Genomic DNA, 21396 nt, shown 5'->3' with positions numbered 1-21396 from the left:
GGAGTTCAATTCATTTGACAGAACCAATTAAAAACACATAATTATTAAATATGCTACTCTTTGGAATAATCGTAGTGAAACAGAGATTCATGGAGAAATAGTGCACAAGTATCTGAATGCGCTGTGTCTTTTATCCAGTGTCTATTTTTATGAAAATTCTATGAAGAAAATTTGGCCCAAAATGTCTAGAACTCACTGATTTTTACCAAAACATTTAACTTTTGTCAGGATTTGCCATTTACTAGTTTTGTCCACAAAGTTTCAGTCAATATATTTACAATCTCTGTGATTTTGTAATATAACTGTTAACAGAATAAATTAACTCAGGAGCTAAATCTGTATGTTTGCTCTTAGAACGCATGGCTTTTGAGCCACAGTGAAGGTCGTTTTGCTAACCCTTTCTGGAAAACTTTGCCTTGGATACAGCCCACAGGTTAGTGAAAGGTAGTGTGCTGTCCTAGTTAAATCAACTCCATACCTAAACAAAGGCAATCACGCTGCAATATAGAAGAAAGCAAACTTTTTATTTTCTGTCAATTGGAATATAGGACGGGAAACATAAAAATCACAGAACGCAACTTGCAGCTCTAAAGCCTATCAATATGTCATTGAATTCATACATGTTGGGAAGTCAAACAGAAACGAAATACAAAAATCTGCACCAAGACTCTGTATGCATAAAGCATTTAACAAAAGAAAACAAAGAGACTGAGAAACTCCACAGAAGTAACTGTCTGTGTCACAGCCATTAAATCTTTCAGAGGCCTCATACGTATATCGTGATGAAAAACAAGCACCTACTAGTAGAATTGACAGCTCTGTTCAGTGATTAATCCTTTAAGGCTTCAGAAGAGGTAAGTTTAGGTGAACACCACTTCCAGTTCATTTAGAACCCAAACTCAAAAGGAAACATTTAGTCTGTGGTTAGAAACATACTGGCAAAAAACTAAACCATGATCTATCAGTCTTCTTTATTCCGGACTTATTTAGCAGACTGTCCAAGAACAATGTTAATTCCATTTCACTGACAAAGGGAAAGATTCTACTGAAAGTAGAGGAATGAAAGTGGGTATCCTTACACTAGGTTCAAAAAATAGGGTACACAGAATTTTCAGCTGCTGCACAAACACAACAGGTCTCTTTTATATATTTTTATAAATATATATACACACACAGATCTGATTTTTTTTTTATTTTTCCCTGAAGTGAGCTTAAATCTTTTGTCTAAAATTTTCTATTGAAGGAGAAAAACACTGTATTTTTTTTTTAAGTAATACTGTCCGATGCTTTTGGAAGCATACTGCAACAAAGGTAAAGTAGTCTTCCCTCCCACCCTATATGAGCAGAAGAGGAGCTTTAGAGAATTTCACCGGAGGTAGTGAAATCCTGGCATAACAAATTCAATTGAAATTAGCAGTACTTTCATCTTTCTGTCGTGATTTCACATGGGACAGTCACAATCTGCTTTCCTGCCTGCTTCCCAGTGCATGCACAGAGTTCCAGAAGGATGGGAAGGCAAGGAAACAACGGCGCAGAACAACTTACTTTCACAGCAGGAAAGAAGCTGCCTTCATAACGCAGCATTTCCACCATCTGCTCCCTGGAGATACCAGAAAGCAAATTCTTTCTACTTGATGCAAGACAGCTACTATTAATGCTACAAGAATAATGTACAAAAGGGTCTGGCTTGTGGCTCTCACATAACAAGCTAGTAAATTACAAGCTTCTAGAACGCTGGCAAAAGAGGACCCTTAGCAATCACGTGAGTGCCAAGTGAGAGAAGAGTTACAATGAAATTTCAAGCTGTCATTACTCATGCATTCTTAGTATTTAAGATATACAGAACCTTTACTTACATTATAGAACTCAGTAAAACTTTTGGCTGGCAACATTATCTAATCCTCCAAATCTTACTAGGGTATTAAAGCACTGATAGGTGACAAAGTGATATCCTTCCTGAAATCCTGTATGTTAAGACTACATTGGGCAAGGATTTTTCTTTTGAATTAATTTGAAAAAGTCTAAAAGTAATCATTCTCACTGTCAATACTGAACAATTTCCATTTGTTTTATACCAAGCTCAGTACTGTACGTGAAGAGTGAACTCATAGTTCCAGATTTTAGTAGTACTTGCTTTCCATTGTTCACTATTTTTGGACTTCATATATATTCACTGAGATTTCCATATGATCCTCAAGTGTTTTTCATTTATGAAGATCCCTCTTCCCAAGAAACTGCATTGGTCACAGGTGAACAGTTAGCTCTCTGAAAGCCCTCCCAAACTCTTCTGACTACCTAGCCTGTATTTTTATGTAATGTGCACATACACCTCTAAATACCCATTCTTTTTTCCTGCTTGTGAAAACCGAACACTACTGCCTAATAGCCATAAGCTTGCATAAAGAATATGAGCCCTCTGCCACAAAATTGGGCATTTATTTTTGCACTTCTTAATCGATCGGTTCTTATGGAGTCTATTTCATGACAACACTTTAGATTCCACACCAATGACTCTGTAGTTTCCTTAGTATCTTACTGTAAGGCACTTTCTCGCACGAATTTTTAAACATATCAAATAAATTACCACAACCAGATCTCTGTTAGCTACCATTTTGTTGACAAGAAATTATGGAACATTAGAAACAAGGCAAGATGCCGTTCTATGATAATAACCCTTAAGAGGTCTTGCATATCTGAAACATTTATCTTAAGTACTTTCAAAAGTGTCTGTTTATGAGAAAAAAATAAATTAAAAAACGCAAAATGCATCCATGCTCCAAGTATTATTATTTAGACTTAGAAACATTGTTAAAAGATAAAATAAACAATATAAGATAAATATCTGAATTCCATTCACAAACATGCTATATCCTCTTTCATTCCTATGGATATCAGTTCCTACTGACTGCAATGATAGCAGAAAGATTCATATACATGTGGTGAACCCACTATTCAGAAAGACAATAAACAGTGAATTCCAGTTCTGTAAACACACTTTATTTAAAATGTTTGTTGTATTCAACATCAGAATTATGACTGATGTCAATTTAAATAAATGTAAATGCAATGCCCAAAGACTAGAATTACCGACTGGTTTTTGTGTGTGATACATGTATTTCATCCAGTACATTCCTGATGCTTTCTACACAAACCTCTTCCTTCTGATATTTCATACAGGCTTGCTTCCATATCTCTTCAAACCTTTCATCTGAAATGTTCACACCAATGTTGTGGAGAATTTGTGCAATCTACAAAATAATACAATTAATGTAATTCTGGTCAGCATTTTCTTTAAACTATACAGTCTGGCTTTTACATATATTAGCAATCTCTACTTGCAAAAGAATATTTTCCCACTCTTAAATAAAAACTACAAACCACATCCTGCATCCTTAACCAAAGAAGTTTCACTTTAAGGAAATCTGAATCCTATCGGGACGAAAGCTGTGGTGTACAAAATCGTCTTTAGTTAATAAAGTAACGTTGATGCAAGTTCAACATTGGAAAAATCAAACACAGAAGATTCAGGGAAAAGTAAAAGTTTTTTAAAAGTCCTGAGTCAAGTCCTGTTTATCCATTTTATTTTTACTGTTTGCAGTTATCAACATAAACTATATTATTGTCTGCATTTCACTGCAAAAATACTATGCGCAAGATCTTCAATTGGTATAGATAAATGGGTGAGATGACTAAAATGAAATGGTTCACATCAACTTGGGGTCTTGCTATAGTTTTACACCAAAGTAATTCAGAAGAAATATTCTTTTTCCATATTTTCTCACCTGGATGCTTCCTGCTGCATGCCTCATTACACTGACCTGTTGACTCATTAGAGGAAGGTGGCTTTAGAAGAACACTGACATGAGTTGTACTTTTGCTAGTATTAGCAAACGTTTGGCTTCTTCAATTGTGTCTTGTTTGTCTGCACGTGTGTTATATTTATGCTCGGGAGATTTTATGCATGCTCTGATAAAATAAGACCTTCAACACAGTCAAATCAACCTTGTCATCTTTCTCTAAAACTGTCTGTTGTGTAAATATAGGCCTGATCCACAGTACATCAAATCTGCAGCTTCCTCTTAGCCAATAAATCTGACAGTTTATGCCAGCTGAAGTTACAGGAGGAAAACATGGACTAAATTTTGTTTCTTTAAGCACAGGTGTTGTTTCAGTTACATCAATAATATTAGTCATGAGGAAAACAAACCAGATTTGATCTAATGTCTTCAACAAGCTAGTGAAATTTAAATGTTAAACTAAAAGCAATATTCCATTACAGGGTACCACTGCAAGGACCATAAAGGACTACATGCTCTCATAACTCAGTTTCACCATATCAAAATACAACTCTGTCCTGGCTCATCAACAGCCATAAGATAATCACTGACTAAACCACAGACTATCAAGTGTGCAGATGGGGTTAAACTGACCCTTACCTATTATCAACATGATCATGTTGAATATAAATTCCACACTCTTAGTTACATAACTTCTGTTCTTTTCAATAGACTAGGATGAATTCCAGTGAAGAAAACAGCAGACCCCAGAACTATTTTATTCTTTTGTAACATGAAGAGACACTTTATGAAACTGCTTTATAGTCAGAATTCGCATTCATTTCTACAGGCCTATACAAAAACTGGTAGTATTAAATGACTCTGGGCTTTCATGTAATAATTTCATTAGCTATTACATGTTTGAAAATGTTAATACTCCGTATCAAAATATATTAGAGACCACCACTAAAACACTGAAACAGTCCATTTCTTGAGTATAGGGTGATTTAACACACTCAGAGGTAGTTCTCTACTGAACTCTGTATAGCCTGTACAGTCTACAATGAAGTATGACATCTCAGGCCACATTATAACTTCAGAGAAGAGTTCCAGCTAATGCTTGACAAGTATAATGGACTTCTCAATGAAGCATGAATTCTATCTACTGTTAGCAATCTTCTGCATGCATGGATTTCCTGCTTCAGAGCTAGATTATAAAATGGTAAATGCTCATGTACACGACATTCTGACAAGCCGTTTTATGGCTATGTATAGAACATGACACCACACCTTTTACATTCTCAGCCACTAATTAGCAACATTCTTTTCTGTAAAATATATACTCAAGTTCCAGATCCACTTTCAAATGTGACTGAGTATTTAATATAATGACTAGGAGAAAGAGAGAGGTTGTCAAGCCTTCTTTTTTCATTTTAGATTGGAATTTGATATTTCATTACAATTGTCTCATAAATTGTATTTCAGGTAATGAAGTTATCCCTTAATATTTTTTCATTAGAAAATGCATACAAATGTAGAAGCAAAAGAGTAAACAATACTGAAGAAGGAGAAAAGTTGTTTTAGTATTTATGTAGAAGGAATTCTGGGCTGTGAGATAACAAAGTGGTAGCAGCCCCCAGAGATACCAGATGGAAAAATCAGAGAGTCCCCAAGAAAGTCCCTACAGTCTCACACCCCATCTTTCTGTTCAGAAATATGAGATGGCACCGCACTGGTGTATGACTCCCTATATCCTCTATCACTGTACAAGTCCTTTGTAGATCTGAGCCTATGACCCTGACTCAGCAGAACACTTAAAAGGTATATTCAAGCAGGTTGCTGAATTTGCCATTAACAAAACCTGCAAGTTTGAGGAGACACCTTGAGTAAAATTTTCCACCGAACACCCCTCTGTGACAGAAACTAGTTTTACACACCTGTAAAAATCCTTTTGTGGGGCTTTTGAAGACATCTACTCATAGAATAACTCAGGTTGGAAGAGATCTCTGGAGGCCATCCATCCAACTACATAATCAAAGCAGGGCTAACTTTATCATTAATCCATGTTGCTTGGGACCTTGCTCAGAAATTTGAATATGTCTGAGGACGGAAATTTCACAACTGCTCTGCTCTTCTCACATTGCAGAAATAATGAGTCACAGACTCTTAAGCCCTAGATTAATTACCAACCCTCGTTCAACACAACATTTGAGCACGTGAGTAGCAACAACCTGACGTACTTACTTACATTACTTACTGAAGTCAGATCTCAATAAAATTAATATCTACCACCTTTATGAATAATTTTGAATGTGAAGAGTATAGATTTTTCAGACAGTTGAATGGATGTAAAGAAAGATGGTAATGTTGCAACAATGAATTTTACAACCTGTTTATTTGATAATATGACTTTCCACTCCCACAAGGCTAGAGGTACATTTATCTTGGAAGAATATTTTGAAGAAATGCACTATACCTCTGCCTTTGGTCTTGTTTTAAAAAAGTCACTTTCATAGACTCCCTTTTGACTGAAGACAGAAGGGAACAATAATGCATAAGCATTGGCCTCATCACCATAATTAGTTCTGTCACTGATGCGGCGAATTTGAGGAGCAGGAATGTCTGAACGAATGGTTGGAACACCACACACTGGATAACCTGTGGAAATCAATCACCAGGTAGAATGGAAAAGGCTGTATATAAAGATAGGGCCACGGAGGAGAAAACATTTTGTATGAAATGAGAACAAATTTGACACTTCGTCTTACATAAGTTCAATAAGAATTTACATCATTTTATTCCTCTTTTTTTTTTTTCAGATTTTTTAGAATTCCTAGCTTCAGCTACGTCATGAAGCATGACAACAGGAAATCTTGCAGTAATATTCTAGTACTTATTCAGTACTTCCAGCTAAAAACATTTTTAGGTGATTCCAAGAAGATATTGTTCTCCTAAAATTACTAGTATAATTTCTCAAAGACATCTAGGTTAACTTTCATGTTTTGAATGGATTAACCATGCCAAACATCCAAGCCATGCCAACTTCCAAGGCACAATCCTAGACAAATTTAGATAAATTAATTCACTACTGTACATTAGTAGAACCTGTAGCAATACTTTTTAAACTTGTTCCTGATTTTGTCTCAAATAATGCTCAGAAGTGAGAAGTACGGTCCATGGTACTTACAGGTTGTTGGGAGACCACCTACTACAGCATTATACTGAGAAGAAGTTGTTTGATAATTTGCACATGCATGATCTGTTGCTCTTGTAAGTGGTTTTGGTGTCTTTTCTGAGCTTCCCAGTTCTTTTAACACAAGATCTTCCTGCTTCAGCAGTGGCTCATCATTTGTCTTTGTGTCTTCAGGCAGAACAGGAGCATCTAGTTCTTTCCCTATAAACAAAAGTTATGGTACAGCCAGGATTTATTATCAGTACATTATAGACCAAGAGGTAAAAAACATCCTTGAAAAAATCCTTGAAAAAAAAAATCCTTGAAAAATTATAAAACAGATAACATAAGATAATTAATCTGCATATCTGATAACGATTTTTTACTTTCTCCTGATTTATGGGACATTGTCAACATGCAGCACAGAACTACAAGGTTCTGAAATACATTTGTATCTGAGGCTCTGCTGGTGGCAGACAAGGACAAAATGCACTCTCTAAATCCCACCCTTCTAAAGGAGCAGCTAGTCGAGACCAGCAATGTCCTTTCAGTAGCTGTTGTAAGAAAAAGATCACCTCCACAGTTTCCTGGTATTAAGTCATCTACCTTTTGCAATTATTTTTTCTTCAAACTCTTTAACAGCCATTTTGTCTTTCCAGTTCAGAAAGTTTGCAAACTCCACATAGTTAATCAGACCATCTTTATCCCAATCACAATAGTCAAACAGGGAATCCAGGAGCTCATCATCTAGATTCAGATTAAGCTGAAAACAGGACTTTCGCAGGTCATCCTTGTCTATCATTCCATCACCGTTCTATTACAATAAAATGAAACAGTTGTTATAACAGCCATTATAAAAAGGCTCCACCAAAAGGAACACATACACGTACGTGTTTATATAAACAGAGAGAGAGAGAGCACCAGGCACACCATTTCAGAAGAGTAACATTGCTGAGTACAAAAAGAAACCCTGAGTAATTTCAAAATTAAAAATCTAAATATAAAAGTGTCAATAAATAATTTTCAATTTAAGTAATACAGTGATTTGAGATTAAAAGAAAGTCAGTGTGACAGGGTATTGTGACAAGATAACAATCTAATCATAAATGTTGAGGCAAAGCCAACGTTTCTTTTGAAAGTAAGGCATCAATCATTCTGTATACATTACAATTAATGTTAGATATGAAATGTCAATTATAATTTTTTTCCAGAGAGAAAAAAAGAAAAGATATGAAATTCTGATGCTTGGTGACTCAGTCAAAAAGTACGGCTTGGAAGAAAATATGAACATAATCCCTTCAACCGTATTTCTTTTAAGAAGGAATACCAAATTTTAAAGAGCAAAAAAATGCTAAGATTATTACTGCTCACAAATCCCTTGCTTGCTGTTAACCTGGATACTCCAAATACTGATTTGAAAGGCTCCAAATACTGTTGTTTAATTCCATAGCATATCACAGTATATTAAACATACAATAACTATGAAGTTACCTTGTCTTTATAGTCTTCATCTATATTTGCCTTGCTATGCTTGTGTTTCTTCATGTCTGTATCTCCATAGCACAGGAGCACTAATGTCACACACTCCTTTACATTTATTTTTTTTCAAAGCACTAACCTTATCATAATGCCTGAATGCTTCTAGTAACATGTCAAAATTCTCATAGTTCGCTTTCTTCAAACTTTGCCGAGCTGCAGCCAGGAGAGCTCTCTCTTTGTCTCTACCACAGAGGAACTCACATGGAACCCGGCCGTGAAGAAGATCACCAACTCCTATAAAAATAAACACTTCCTCAATTAGTTGTGCATATACAGAAAACAGACATTTTAAAAAATGGCTTACAGTCTTAAGGAAAAGGAGAATTTCAGTTTTGAGATGTTGATTTTCAGCACTGCTGAGCATCTGATACAGCCATTTCATTAAAAGATCAAATGGTCCATATGATGATTTCTCTACTCACATGCAGTTAATATCAAAAATTTTGAAACATCTTAATATAGCTTCACAAATTCATCCACCGCTTCCAAAAGCTTCTGAGAGCAGTAAGAGATACTTGATGTCCAGATAGTTGAGAGCAAAAGAACATATATTATTAATCTATCACTTGCAGTCTGTCATATTTCAGGATACTTACAAGAACCAATGGAAAAGTCAATGTAATATTTCAGATAATTATATACCACTGATTTCTAGAAAGACAATGTACTATTTTTGTGTTACTCTTCCCATTTTCTATGTATCCTAACTTTATTAGTATTTTTAAACACTGGCACACTGAGCTACAGTGTTCATCGAGTCCCCAGGACACCAAGGTCACTTTCTAGAGTGCAAGAAGTTCATTCAGAGTCCAATAACAAACAGGAGTAGCTCACCTTCTAACAGCAATGTACATGCATTATTTTCTACTTGTTAATAATGACTTTTTTTGTTCAGTTCCTTCTGCTGTTCCCTATAGGACAAGCATACCTACACATTTAAAATATTCAGCTTTATTACGCTACATAGTAAAGCATGTATAAAAGCTTATGCAGAATTTGAACATGGTCTTGACTAGTTAAATAACTTTGAGCCACTTACATTTTTTGCTGCCTAACTGTTCACCATATTCCCTAGTCATTAAACATAATATTAAAACACCATCAACCCCAACATCGACTATTTGAGTTGACTAGTTTTCAAAATTTTGTCATAATGAAACAGTAATTTTTTATTTTCAATCTGTTTTCTGTCTCTCTGCTATTTTCAAAACCTTCTCATTATTCTTATTTATGGCTTATTATTTTTAATCTTTTTATAGAAGTGCTGGAAAAATCATTCAGAAGACAGACACATAATTGATTTAAATAGCCTTTTTCATTTTGTCACTTAGATGTCAGTATAAGTTTTCTGCCATTTCCCATCTTGTTTACATTCAGATACAGAGGCTTTAAAAGAACAAAACAAACAAACCACCCCCACATGAACATCCAAAACCTAGAATTTCTTTATTTCTGACATTCATTTTTTTTCCACTAGCAATTTCAATTCTTCTCAAATTTTCCCTCCAAAAATTTAGTGTTACTGTTAAATTTTTGTACCTTGCCTCTAAGATTTTAGGAAAATTATATAGTACACAACCAACAGTAATTGCTTCAGCATAGTTTTGTCAACAAGGTAATATTTTATTCTGCCTCTGAACTTACCATATTCATCTGGACGGAGTAACATTCCAAATGTATGGCCTGGGAGAACATTCAAAGTTTCTGCTATACTGTCAATAAGCACATTTCTTTGTTAATTGTCAAATAGTTTTTTAATAGCCAAAATAAACCCTACGCTATTAGTAAAAGAAAAAGTGATCATGTGTTATATAATTAGTGACGATACACATAGTTCACCTGAAATGTGTTTATCAGTACTTTGCTTCAAAGTTGCCGTTCCAGAAAAGCATCCCTTTACAAACCTGTTTAGAACATTTGCTGTTCATAATATAACACAACCGAATGTAAACATTAACTTTTTGAATATTTATACTCATTAAAAGGAAAAACATTCCATGCTAAAATATTTTTTTTCTAAGACAATGACAGAAATGGGTGAGAAAGCTCCTTATAACATACTAGTCAAATAATAGGAATGTTTAGGACAAACCAGATCTCCAACTGAAATAATGTTTCCAAATAGATTATTTTTGGCTAAAGTGGAAAAATTGAATCACATCTCACATGCTTTTTCATATGTAATTTTGTGTCTATCAAAACCAGCAACCAAGCCAATATCCACCTGGAAAACTTGGCCCAGTTCTATTTACCAGAAAATTAAGATGCCTTTGGTGACATCAAAGAACCATTTGTTTATTTCTTAATTTGAAAAAGATGCAATGTTCATTTTACCTCTATATTTAACAATTAAAACTATTACATGGATCAGAAATCTCCACCAAAATTGAAAAGAGACTCAATGCTTTCTTCCAAAATACAAAAAAAACAAAAAAACGCACACAGAGATGGAAGCACTGTAATCTAAAAACTACTATGTGTATTTTTCTTTTATCATTTTCATATTACACATAGCATATGGATGGTGTAAAATTCACTAAATAAAATTCGGTTAGTTTGTATCTGTCTCGTAATATTAGTGCTGGGTTTGAGCTTGCACTGCAACCCATATTCCCTGACACATCATACTGCCTTATATTGCTCACACTCCAGGTCTACTTCACAGTAAGCTAGGACACAGTGAAGGGGAGAGGAGAAACTGGCTCACACTTGTGTTCACTCCTTACAGCTACTATAGGCATAGTTCTCCAGAGTCACTCAAGGCTGTGATCCTGAGCTTAAAATTAAATTTTGCTACCCAAGTAAATAATGTTGTTTGTGAGTCTTCAGATAAAATTTTGCAGAAATCTCAAGCATCTGCAAAGACAGTCTTTGTATACATTCAGGAACCCTAGATTTGTAGCACAGCTGGATCCTGACCACAGTACCTTAGGATTACTGTAGGTCTTCATAAGCACTGTTCTGTAAAATTAAAAAGCTGTTCCAGACCACCTGAGGTTTATGAAGCATTGTAATGATTTGACTGAGATTGATACATGCTGCTAGTTAATAACACAATTTAGTTCCATGTCCTTTTCCAAGGAAATAATAAAGTGAGAATACAGGTGATGTAACAAAGATCACCAAAAACAGAATCATAGAATCATACAATCGTTAAGGTTGGAAAAGACCCTTAAGATCATTGAGTCCAACCATTAAACTATCACTGCCAAGTCCATCACTATACCATGTCCTCGAGCACCACGTCTATCTGTCCTTTAAATACCTCCAGGGATGGAGACTCAACGACTTCCCAGGGTAGCCTGTTCCAATGCGTGACCACCCTTTCGGTGAAGAAGTTTTTCCTAATGTCTAATCTAAATCTCCCCTGGCGCAGCTTGAGGCCGTTTCCTCTTGTTCCTTGTTACTTGGGAGAAGAGACCGACCCCCACCTCGCTACAACCTCCTTTCAGGTAGTTGTAGAGAGCGATAAGGTCTCCCCTCAGCCTCCTCTTCTCCAGACTAAACAACCCCAGCTCCCTCAGCCACTCCTCATAAGACTTGTGCTCTAGACCCTTCACCAACTTCATTGCCCTCCTCTGGACACGCTCCAGCACCTCAGTGTCCTTCTTGTAGTGAGGGGCCCAAAACTGAACACAGTACTCAAGGTGCGGCCTCACCAGTGACAAGTACAGGGGCACTATCACCTCCCTGGTCCTGCTGGCCACACTATTCCTGATACAAGCCAGGATGCCATTGGCCCACTTGGCCACCTGAGCACACTGCTGGCTCATGTTCAGGCGGCTGTCAACCAACACCCCCAGGTCCTTTTCTGCCAGGCAGCTCTCCAGCCACTCCTCCCCCAGCCTGTAGCGTTGCATGGGGTTGTTGTGACCAAAGTGCAGGACTCGGCCCTTAGCCTTGTTGAATCTCATACAGTTGGCCCCAGCCCATCGGTCCAGCCTGTCCAGGTCCCTCTGTAGGGCCTTCCTACCCTCCCGCAGATCGACACTTCCACCCAACATGGTGTCATCTGCAAACTTACTGAGGGTGCACTCGATCCCCTCGTCCAGATCACTGATAAAGACATTAAACAGAACTGGCCCAGTACGGAGCCCTGAGGAACACACCGGCTGCCAACTGGATTTGACTACATCTACCACCACTCTCTGGGCTCGGCCGTCCAGCCAGTTTTTAATCCAGCGCAGACTGCACCCATCCAAGCCATGAGCAGCCAGCTTCTCCAGGAGAATGCTATGGGAGACAGTGTCAAAGGCCTTACTACAGTCCAGGTAGACACCATCCACAGCCTTCCCCTCATCCACTAAGCAGGTCACCTTGTCATAGAAGGAGACCAGGTTAGTGAAGCAGGACCTCCCTTTCATAAACCCATGCTGGCTGAGCCTGATCCCCCGGTTGTCCCGCACGTGCCGCGTAATGGCACTCAAGATGATTTGTTCCATGACCTTCCCCGGCACTGAGGTCAGGCTGACAGGCCTGTAGTTCCCCGGATCCTCCTTCCGACCCTTCTTGTAGAGGGGCGTCAGAGTGTCAGAGTAAGTGAAATGGTCAAATCCCCAAACAATAGGTGAGACATTTCAGTTCTATCAAACCTTCCTAAGTGCAAAAGACAGGAAAAAAGAAATGAAGTGTTACAGTGTGCTTGTAATTTGCTTGGTGCAAATCTGATCAATTCAGATATAGACCATTTAAAAAGTAAGACTTAATTTCACCACATAGATACAATACAGGCCTCATTAGTAACCTGCATACTATCAGTCTAAGTAGGGCAAGCAGAAAGTCCCTTTCTGCAGCTGAGTACTGCAGTGGACGCATTGAGCACACAGCTATAATTTTTACCCAAGACAGAAAAAGATATTGGAGACTTGGCAAATGCGAGTGAATTTTGCTCTTAGAAGGTATCTTTGCTTACTTACGGATCAAGGACTTTTCCAAGCTGAGGCTGAAATTTTTCCTTGAAATCATCACTTCGCTTTGATACAATTTTTGCTGCTCTCTTCCTACAAATCATGCAAATAGTTCTCACACATATTTGTTTAACAATTTTCAACAATTTTTCAATAATATTAAAAAATATTATTATATGTTAGAAGGATACAGCAACTCCTCTGCAAGACAAACACAAATTTAGTAATTGAAAAATCTTGCTTTTAAAAACAAAGATGTCTTTACGTAATGCTAAAGTCATGCCAAGTACTCATACTATGGTAGAACTGATTTAGATAAACTACTCTGAAAATTACTCCTTGCATTTTCTATTCAGTTCAATGTAGCTAAGGATGGGATTGTGAGATGTAAAATGATCTTAAAATATGAAGACTTTTCTTGAGAACTCACACCACTAATTAACTAGTTTAATCATTGCGACTTACGATTGCAGATCATAGAGCCAATTTAAGGATTTGGATACATTTCGCCCATCTTTAAAGTGAGGGGTTTCTATTCCATAAACAAAAGACTTGCTGAAGTTTGGCGAGTCATACTTCCTATTTATTGCTTCCCCTGTGGAAAAAGTAAGCATTACAACCTGTATAAAACACCTCAGGAAGAAAAATGTACTAAGTATCTTCACTCTTAAGACAAAACAATAAAGAAACAAAAGCAAATAACTAATTAACAGTTCTGTTGAATTAAAGATAGCTAATTTACATTCCCCATGTTTATTAAGTAGTTAGGAATAATCTCATTGTCAAAAGTGAAGATAAAAGGCAAAATAAAACGCAAAAACTGCTTCAGTGATAAAATAGTTGGATGTCCTTTTATGTCTGACTAAAGACAAGCCAACAGAATTAATGAAAAAATACCTAAGTAGTTAGGGTCATGCAAACAAATCACTTTATAATTTCTGCACCTGAGCAGAGACGTGTACCATTTAATTTACTATTTGTTAAAAAAGTGCTAAAAGGAAAAAAATGTTTTTGAGGTGCCGCACGTTCAGATATACTCTTGCTATGCTGACTTCAATGGAAATTTTGCCACTGACTTCACTGTAAACAAGATATTACCCTACTTGTTCATGAATCTATCAATCCAGTCTTGCCTATAAAAAGAAGTTTCACATACAAGAATATCACATAAGTACTCTACGTAAGTGAGCTGCAAGCACATTTCTTGTCACAGAAAAAAAAAGCCATTCTGTTTCTTCAAGCTCTTTTCAATCACCTTTTGAAAAGAATGGCAATTACAACTTTCAAAAAATATTACTCACTGCATGCTTTCTAATAAGGGCTTCCTCTGGCTGTATGGCAGCATGGAATTTTTATGTTATTGTTCAAAACTGGGGCACATAGTTGACCTTCTTTTTTTTTGCCGTTTGGCCTCTCCCTGATCTTGTGGTTGGAAGTTACAAAGGAGACAGAAACAGATAATGAATGATTCCACCAAAACACCCAATAAAGGTGGGGAAGAGGGGAAATAAAATTACAAGTTTGGCCAATGCATACCAATAGTACTTGTAGTAGAATTTCTCAGTGAGAGAACACAGTACTATAATTTCACTTCTATGTAACTGCCTCCATGTAAAATTTATATTATTATGACTGAAATATCTTTATTGCAGTTTCTTGCATGTTTGGCCTACACCTACAAAACTGTTGGTACTAGCGCAATGGCCAATTTTAGGATAATACTACTAATCTTATAGAGCAGCAATGTAAGTCTCTCAGCCTGTGGAAATGATGGAACTGGGAAAAATGGAAGTGGCTGCAAAAGTAATACACGTACTGCATTTCAGAATGCTATTTGTCACTCTGTTCCTGTGCAGACCTACGAGATAAACGGTAACCATCCCTGAGCAGACCACTTCATACAAGTACAGTCCCCAGAGGCTGAAGCAGTGCAGGCACCAGCCCACTGGAAGGGCAGAGACAGAGGCTGTGGGACAGACTCACAGGCAGGATGCTGTAGGCTGAGGAACCGGCATTCCAGAGAGCCAATCAGCAGCCTGAAACTGCTTGTAACCAGAGCCTGATGCTGAGCTCCCTATCAAAAAGCCTAGCTGCCCTGAAGTTCTGTTTGGATCCTGATAAAAGAGAGGAACCAGCGGTGAAAGTACTGAAATGGGTTGGGTTCACAGTCTGTGGCTTTAAGCCTGAGATTGCTCTCAGTGGCATAAACAACGCCAAACTCAATAAGCAACCAGGGCATCTATGAGTTTCTAGTTTCCTGGAAATACTTTGCTTTTCAAATAGCACCCAACAGAAATCAGGCTTCCAACTCCTTCGTTAAGTTCTTACGCCGTCTAATACACCCACCACAAAGTGATCTACAGTTCTAGAAACACATCATGCTCTCTCGGTTGCATGTAAGTATTTTTTTCACATCATTACTTTTAAAAAGAATTTATATTAATACAGTAGTAAAAAGTAATAAAATAGCATACAGTATGTGTTGAAGACACAATTACCTTTATTTATATTAGAACTTCTATGTGGTTTCTTATCAGCCTTTGAACTTACCCACATAATAATCATTGTGTGACACAATGTACAGATCATGTCCTTCTCTGGATTCTTTATCCACTTCCTCAAAAGTTTTTGGTGGATTTATAAGCTCTCCAGCTGATACATCTTGAAAGTAAGGAATAAACATATGGTTGGGGAAGGCAAGGGAGATGGGTGTTTTGTTTTGTTGGTTCTTAATTTTAAACAATATCTTGTTAGAGAAGATGCTAATACTGTGGAAGAATAATACTTCTTACCACATTTCTAGTCAATCTATAGGAATCTTACAGCATAATGACATGGGACTAGGGAAAAAAAAATCACAGAAACTGAGATGAACATAACTGTTGCAAGAGAGCTACATGGTCAACACGCATGTAATTTGCTCCCATCTATGGAGGAAAGATTCACAGGTCAAGGTAATATCTTTTATTAGATCCATTAGAATAGCTGGGAAAAGGAAGGTAAATTGTCAGCTACCTAAACAGGTCTTCACTGAAATCTACAAAGACAGATCTGGAACACAGCCAAAGCCCTACTAGTTACCAAATGTTCTCAGTTGCTTGTTTCTTCATTGTAACTGAAAAATACTAGTACATTTTTATGCCTTTCAACAACTGTTATAACCACTTTTCTATTAAGCTGGAATTGTTGAAAGTATAGAATATGTGCTAGATACTAAATTGCAGATTATCTTGTATTCAGAAGAAATATGTTTTACTACTAAATTTTCCTACCTTGGATGACTTTTGTTCCAAATGTAGTATTAATTATATCCAAGCCCTTAGGTAACATAGAAGAATGATCATGTGATCTGCCCAAGGGTGCTTGACGATTACTAAAGTAGATTGCTTCTTTTTTGTCTTGTATTTTTTGTTGAAAATTAGTTTTAGGAAGTGGATTTATCAATGAAGCTGCCTAAAAACATCACAAACAACACAAGAGGCAGGAAAACCAGCAAATTTTAATCATTCACACATCAATATAGCTACCCCCTCACACACACACGAACAAAAGTTTGATCATAAGTGTTCTAATGAGATCTTATATGATTACACTGACATAATTTTATCTACCAAGTTGCAAAACAAAACTGTATTTTGAGGGAAGGCCACTAATAATCATTGCTATGCTAAATCTCCAGCTAAATAAAATACATATTGTGAGACAGAACTTTTTCTTTTTATGCAAGTTTTTCCACCTGTTAATTTATAAAATTTCAGACTGCGGCCTTTCTGTTCTTAGCATATATTAGAAACTACAGACAAATTATACTATCACCAAAACTTAAGTGTGAAAACGATTATAGTTATAACATCTTTGGAATGAAGTCTCCTGGTGCTTATGATTAAAAACATCTATTGTCTAGCAGTTAAGGCTATCTATTCTCTAAACAGCTTCTCCCAATTTTGCCAATGCAGAATTTAACAATAATATTTAAAGATATACACTAATATTTCATCCTAAAACGACATACCAACAGAAATTACTTCAGCAGGGTTTTCAAAGCTTAGCACTAGGTTGGACAACATTTTTTCCTCAGTGTACACACTGGGCGTGGGTCAACAGAAGTTACTTGTAAAATTAGGTCAACTTCGGGGGGGGGGGGGGGGAATCTCAAAAAAAAAAAGTTTGAAATATGTGAAAACAGTGTATTTTGATCTTCCCAAATAATTTGATTTTTCAGGCTACCCATCAAAGTAATGGGGACTCTAGAGAGGGTTTATTATTAGACTCTTGTTGAATGTTATATAAAGAAATATGGAAAAAAGTAGTAGCAAATACAATTGATTCAAAACCATGCTTAGAGAACTCACTAAGATTCCAATGTTCCCTCCAGTTAATATTTAATTAATAATGCAAAGTGAAACAGTCTTCAACAGACAGTACAGGCTAAACAAATCAATCCATTCAACATAAAACTTCTGAGGAGGGACACCAAGAACCTGATTTTTTTTCATTGTGGATACACCTAATAAATGTCCTACTCAACATCCTCTATTTTTGGGACTTATGTGTTTCAATTTGAAGACTTATTTTTGAGACCTGAACTCCTCTTTGCCTCAACTTCTTCATTTGTAAAATGGAAAACTATTAATTTACAAGCCCAGCTGATGAAATGCATCATAAAAGTGTATTTCACTAACACAACCGTTATTTTTAGAGATTTGAACAATAATTATGTGATAAAACTACCAATGATCTCTTCAGTTGTCTGATTACAGATTACAAAAATAATTTCTGAAGTAAAGAATACACACAAAATAGTCTCACATATCAAAAACATCACTTTTTAGCTAATGAAATCAGTTTCAACCCAAAGGTAAGAAAGAATACACAATAATTACACTGAACTATAAGCACGTTCTCAGATAGCAGGTCTCTTGCTAAGAGCTCAACAGGTTTTACCTCTGCAATCAGTAAAGAAGAAAGCAGCAAAATTTTTGGGTAGAAGACTGTTCATTAACTTAAATGTTGAAATGAAATGAATAATTCAGTAGTCATTGCAAAAGTTAAGTCACTGATAAGATAAAAGTCACTGAACTTCCAAGTGTTTTCCTATTTCAATCATGCTAATTAAATCCTATGAATTGACCTCAGAATTCAGATAATCCACAACAGCGGTGAAACGCCGCAGTGTAAATCACTCAGCTAGGTACCTTTATCCCTGACTAGGAAGAAATCAGTTGCTCTTATTAAGGACATTCTTAAGCGGTCCATTCTTAAACAAAAGTAAACAAGTCACATTCTTACACTGAGTGAAGAACGTGACTCTATGCCATGTGTCAAGTGAGCTGCAATGTCAGGATCATCTGCTCTGCCGTAGAATATTCTTTCAGCACCAGGAGCTGGATTTGTTGTTTTTCGAAACTTTCTCACAGTAGTTGGAGTAATGGGCTATATATAAGGCAAAGCAAAAACAATTTTACACCAGATATTCACAAAATAGTAATGAAAAGAAAATATATTGCAGCCATTTCGGTGTGATTCCACAGAGGTAAGGACAAAACATTTTAGGGTTGTTACACATGCGTACGCTCCTGCAGATGCTGATATTCTGAGCATAAGGTCAACATAGCCCAGCCTAAATTTTATCAAACCAGCAACAGAAGTAACGAGAGAGTTGCGAAGATTCAACTATGTGGTTCCATCCTTAAGATGGATAACAGCTTCTTCATGTATACTTCATGAAAAGTAGATGTTACATTTATCAACTTCAGAAACCTTTAACCTGATTCACAACGATTCCACCATCAATGAAGCAACTTCAGAAATTATTTTAACTACAGTTCTGGGGTTTTTTTAATTATCCATTTAAAGGGAGAGCTGCTATTTAAGGGATCCGTTTGTGTCTCGGTACCCTCTGACTCTTCAGGGGCATGGGGCCAGTGGGAAGCCCAATTCTGAGAGGCATCCTTGATAAAGAAGGAGGACCTCCATCAGAAGTAATAATAATTCCTAATAATAATCACTATAATTGTATTACTGAAGAAAAACTGTCTAAAACTATTCTATGTAGTCCCATCTAAGCAGGCATGGTGAATTTTGTAAAACATGCTGAGTGAAAAAGAACTGCCACAAGTGTTTTACAATCCTACCAGCTATTCTCTATGATCCCATCTGACAAAAACTAACATCGAAAAAGAAGTAGTAGTTTCTAATGAGACAGGATGTAGAAAAAATGATGAAGGTTTCACTGATTTTCTTTTTTTTTTTTCAGGGCCTGTCTCAAAGCACAATCACTAATGGGAAATTATTGAAAAGTTTGACAAGGAGTGTGTGAAAAACCAACTCACCCTGGGTAAAACCTCAGTGAGGCAACTCGCAGCCGTATCACCAGTGGGAAGCAACTTTCCAGCCTAAACAATACAATCAAAAAATGAGGCATAACCCAACCCATAGTACTCATAAGCACCACTCGTCAAATTGGGACCTGACACCTTGAACGAGATGTTGTCTAATTGTCCCCGTTTTGATAAAAGGGGGAAAAAAAGGGGCCACACGCATTTTTGGGGGGAGAGAGGAGGGACGGCATCGAGATGCGCCTGCCCGCCCCACACGCTGCCCCTCCCCCAGCCTCTTCCCTCAGCCCACGGCGGGACCCCGGCCCCAAAAAGCGCAGAGAGCGGGCGGGCGGCCGGCTCCGCGGCAACGGGGAAACCCCTCGGCGCAGGCACTCACGGCCGACAGCTCGGGAAACCTGTCGGTGAACTGTCCCTCGTAGACGGGCCGCAGCTGCCCTGTCATGGCGGCACGGAGCCGCGGCGGCCGTTTACCCCGCTCCCTCGGTAACGGCGGCGGCCGGCGCCACCGCGCTCCCTGGAGGCAGCGACGGGAGCGCTCGTGCGGGGCGGGCAGCGCGGCCGTCCCTCACAGCCCTGCCGCCATCTCCCTCGCACCCGCCGCCCGCCGCCCTCCCGCCATCTCCCTCACACCCAGCACCCACCGCCCTCCCGCCATCTCCCTCACGCCCAGCACGCACCACCCTCCCGCCATCTCCCTCACACCCAGCACCCACCACAATAGTATGTTTCTTAGGCCAATTATTAAAGCCCTTGAAAACCAACCAGCTTTCAGACAGGCGGGTTGAGTCTTCTTTGGGTTGAAAGGTCTTACATGGTCGAAAGTCTGCTCAAACTTTAAATATTAATTGTCCTAATAAAAAATACAGCCCCTTTCACAAATGTTGTTGTGTATAAACATATTAACAAAATATTTTATACTGAGACTGTTCCTCTAGAGAAAATGGCAACTCCCATCTGTGCAACAGCACAGAGGTGGGTGAGAGAAGCCTGTCAGCACTACCCATATCAGGACACATGAATGCTCTTACTGTTTGTCGTAAATGAATCAACACATCGTATATCTCAACCACTGTATTCGCCTTTTAGAAACAGATGCGGATTATTTCAGAAAAGCAGCGTGGGTGAGACTGAACAAGGTTCGCCACTGTTTAAAAGCCCCCTCAGCTCTTACAAAGACTTTTACTCTCAGGTGACATTTAGTAAACTCTCCCCTTCTTCCCAGCAAAACATCTAAATTTAATCACATCCTGCTCCATTCTCTATAGTCCTATGGTGGCAAAACCAATTTTAGACAAACATACAGACCTTAACCGTAATTAATTAACAAACATTACCAGCTGTTGCCATTTTATTCTCGGCTCTAACATTTGTTTGATAAGGATTTAAAATGAAGGAAGCTAAATTAAAACTGAATTCCCAGGACCCTTTCCTACAAATGGAAGGTGAGAGGCTCAGGCAGCGATGGCTCTCTGATGCCCAGGCCACCGGGCGGTAGGGGTGCCTGACTACCTGCTCCGGCTGTCAGAGGCATCGACAGTACGTGTCAGCACTATGATCAGCTAGCTTCTAGCACATGTGAACGTAGCTTAATCTTCTCCAGGTAACATAGGTTACCTTCAGCTATTACCTAGCTGTGGCCATTGCCACTTTTCAAAAGTAGG

The 21396-nt window shown here is 37.8% G+C and overlaps 1 protein-coding gene across 1 annotated transcript; it reads right to left on the bottom strand.

Moving 5' to 3' along the window:
* Window positions 1-3083: 3083 nt before the first annotated feature.
* Window positions 3084-20177, bottom strand: EFHB (EF-hand domain family member B; the record flags this gene model as incomplete). Its single annotated transcript, XM_082329423.1, has 13 exons — window positions 3084-3248; window positions 6253-6434; window positions 6964-7170; window positions 7555-7762; window positions 8567-8721; window positions 10132-10199; window positions 13404-13487; window positions 13860-13989; window positions 15945-16055; window positions 16667-16847; window positions 18684-18827; window positions 19727-19789; window positions 20112-20177. 13 exons carry the CDS (start codon window positions 20175-20177, stop codon window positions 3084-3086), a joined length of 1764 nt encoding a protein of 587 aa, XP_082185549.1.
* Window positions 20178-21396: the final 1219 nt, after the last annotated feature.

This window comes from Platalea leucorodia, assembly GCF_965183815.1.
Source record: "Platalea leucorodia genome assembly, chromosome: 1".
Lineage (NCBI taxonomy): Eukaryota > Metazoa > Chordata > Aves > Pelecaniformes > Threskiornithidae > Platalea > Platalea leucorodia.
This window is presented reverse-complemented; position numbering and strand designations above follow the sequence as displayed.